The 2,846-nt window shown below is 30.6% G+C and overlaps 1 protein-coding gene across 2 annotated transcripts; it reads left to right on the top strand.

Moving 5' to 3' along the window:
• The first annotated feature begins 202 nt into the window (after positions 1-202).
• LOC112528198 lies at positions 203-1,228 on the top strand. 2 transcript variants are annotated; one of them, XM_025139165.1, is made up of 3 exons: positions 203-564; positions 692-738; positions 822-1,228. In XM_025139165.1, exons 1-3 carry the CDS (start codon positions 219-221, stop codon positions 1,107-1,109), a joined length of 681 nt encoding a protein of 226 aa, XP_024994933.1. In that variant the 5' UTR covers positions 203-218; the 3' UTR covers positions 1,110-1,228. The 2 variants fall into 2 exon arrangements, with proteins under 2 accessions (XP_024994933.1, XP_024994932.1); XM_025139164.1 differs by having other exon boundaries at positions 653-738.
• Positions 1,229-2,846: the final 1,618 nt, after the last annotated feature.

The following is a 2,846-nucleotide window of genomic DNA, read 5'->3' as shown; positions in this document are numbered from 1 at the left end:
TATAAAATTACATATAAAATATGTTTGTTAATTAAAAAAATAATTAATTATAAATATATATAATTTATATTATAATTACTTTACAAAAATGAAAAGCAAAAAGACAAGATAGGCCCCAACAAAGCCTATCATAAATAATTCTCTACCCATTCTTGCTTTTCCCCTTTAATCCTTCTTCTTCTCCTTCTTCTCCATCATACTTAGAAGAACAAGAAAACATGGTCAAAAATGGCTCCAAAATGCCAACTTTTTGCCTCACAAAAATCAGGCCACACGTTAGAGTACGTTCGCCGACTATACAACTGAAAGAGAATGCAGATTCTTCCATTAAAACCGACGATCACAAAACCGAAGATTCCGTCAGTCATTCCAATGAACAAGAGAGTAAATCTGAAGATGTTGATACAGCTGAGAAACCTGTAAACACTGTTGGTAGGAAAGTGATGATCGTTGTTGATTCAAGCATCGAAGCTAGAAACGCCCTACAATGGGCCTTAACGCATACGGTTCAGAGCCATGACATTGTAGTTCTTCTACACGTCAAGAAGATTACTTCCAAACAAGGTTCGTTAGAATCTCGCCATTTTTTCAGTAGTTATTTCACGACAAAACTATCGAGTATACGACTGTCGTTTTCTGCTTCTTGATACAGGAAACGAATTGCCTAACGAGAAACCTGTGAAAGTTCCAGGTTTTCTTTGCTCTATGAAAAACTCATGTCAGCTGAAACGTTCAGACGTGAGTATTGTTCAATTCCTCTGAGCTTTTTAAGTTCAGCTCTTATGGTAGCGACATCATTTCTTGTGATTTTGTGATTGAAGGTAGAAGTTGAGATATCGATGGTGGAAGGCAAAGAGAAAGGCAGAACCATCGTGGAGGAAGCGAAACGACAAGAGGTGACAATGTTGGTTCTAGGGCAAAAGAAGCAGCTATTTTCATGGCGACTGTTGTTGACATGGGCAGGTAGACCAGTCGGTGGCGGTGGGATGGTGGATTACTGTGTTCAAAATGCTACATGTATGGCGGTGGCTGTACGGCGTAAGAGTAAAAGAGTTGGTGGTTATCTCATTACAACCAAACGGCAAAAGGATTTTTGGCTCTTGGCTTGATTAATAATAAACCCTAAAATCGAAATTCATGGTATATTGTGTTGTTTTGATTGTATTTAAGTTAATATGACGTGTACATTTTTTAACTCGTAAATGGGGTGAATGGTGTTTTTAGTCTACTACTTGTAAAATTTAACATTACTATTTACTTATCGGGTAAGATTTTAGTCCACCAAAACGAAATCGTATGTAATAATTTACACGGTAAGCGTTTACCGTGGTAAGAGTCGTCGCTCTTACTTACAGGGTAAGACTCTTGGTCTCTATATCATTCTTACTGGGTAAGATTCTTGGTCCGTACCATATTCATCCGATGAGATAATTTGACTTGGTAAATGTTTACTCCGATAAATGTTTGGTAAACGAGGCTTAACCAATAAATGTATTCTCCCCAAGTTATTGAAACAAATGTGTTGGTGATGATTTGTACCATTTGGCATAGTGACAAATGGGACCCTTTTCTATTAACTACGTGATTCATGTTTTTGCCCTTGCAAAAGTAACAATCAATTATTAAAAACATTTTTGTGTATTTATATTTATATTTATTTTATTCCCTTTTATTAAGTTATATAATATAAATTATCTATACTAATACTATATTATATACCATTTGATAAGAACTCTTAAAATCCAATTTTTATGCATTAAGTAGTATTTATTAATACATATTACTTAAAATTCAAGATTACAAGTGATTTTGCGTAAGTACAACTTATTAAGGCTTCATTTTTCAATTCGTGTAACTAACTGCAGATAAACATAATCAAATACATGATAAACATCTATTTTAAATATAGAAAATCTAAAATATAATTAAGATAATCATTGAGTTTCTAACATAATATTTAATTATTATCTTTAATAAAATTTATATTATTAAACCAAAAATAAATTACTTTGTTATTAGACGTAAATTAAATTATAATAAAAAATTAAATTAAATTAAAGAATGTACACCAAAAAACGAGAACTATTAAATAGTTAATTTGATACTAATATCTATTTTATTTTATTTTATTTTAATTTTTTTATGCTATCTTCAAATTTATATTTCATTCAAAAATAAAAACATTATCGCTTTCTCAAAACCACATAAAATTGTATTATATCGATAGAGACAAAAAATAAAAACTAAACATTAAAATGAAGATTTATTTCGCTGCATTGTGCGAGTACCCTTCTAGTTAATTAATAACTGATTCATAATTTAACATTATCCCTATGTTAATTGTCGTCTTTTTAATATCAAATTTTACAAAAATTAACTACAAAGGTGGAGCTTGATTAGTTAGAGTGTAGACTTCAAAGTTCAAAAGTGTCTGAAAATCTCAGGTTCAAATTCATGGAAGAATAATAATCCTTTTGTGGCCACGAGTTCACATGCGATGACTCCGGACTACTCATAAAACAGGTGATTGTTCTAGGATTAGTCGGCTCGTATAACGGGTTGGATATTCAAGTTAATAAAAAAAATTACACAAAATTTCTTCTATGTGATTAAAAAACTGTAATTATAACAAATATTAAATCATGTACTAAATTTGGTGAGAAGTAAAAAGGCATCAACCAACATGACAAGAAAGAGATGGCAAATGCCAAAATTAATTTTGGGTGGTTCCACCATAACTCAATTATTTGTAATTCAATAATATTTTTTAATAATATTTAAAATATATTGGTTGGAACTTCAATATCATATATATATATATATATATATATATATATATATATATA

This window comes from Cynara cardunculus, assembly GCF_001531365.2.
Source record: "Cynara cardunculus var. scolymus isolate 2C chromosome LG 15, CcrdV1, whole genome shotgun sequence".
Classification (NCBI taxonomy): Eukaryota; Viridiplantae; Streptophyta; class Magnoliopsida; order Asterales; family Asteraceae; genus Cynara; species Cynara cardunculus.
This window is presented reverse-complemented; position numbering and strand designations above follow the sequence as displayed.

What these genes read in the sequence shown, in the direction of transcription:
- LOC112528198 (XM_025139164.1), top strand. Translation starts at nt 219, where the DNA reads ATGGTCAAAAATGGCTCCAAAATGCCAACTTTTTGCCTCACAAAAATC. An exon ending in GAAGATTACTTCCAAACAAG is followed by an intron (nt 565 to 652) that starts GTTCGTTAGAAT and finishes TTCTTGATACAG; the next exon opens with GAAACGAATTGCCTAACGAG. An exon ending in GTCAGCTGAAACGTTCAGAC is followed by an intron (nt 739 to 821) that starts GTGAGTATTGTT and finishes TTGTGATTGAAG; the next exon opens with GTAGAAGTTGAGATATCGAT.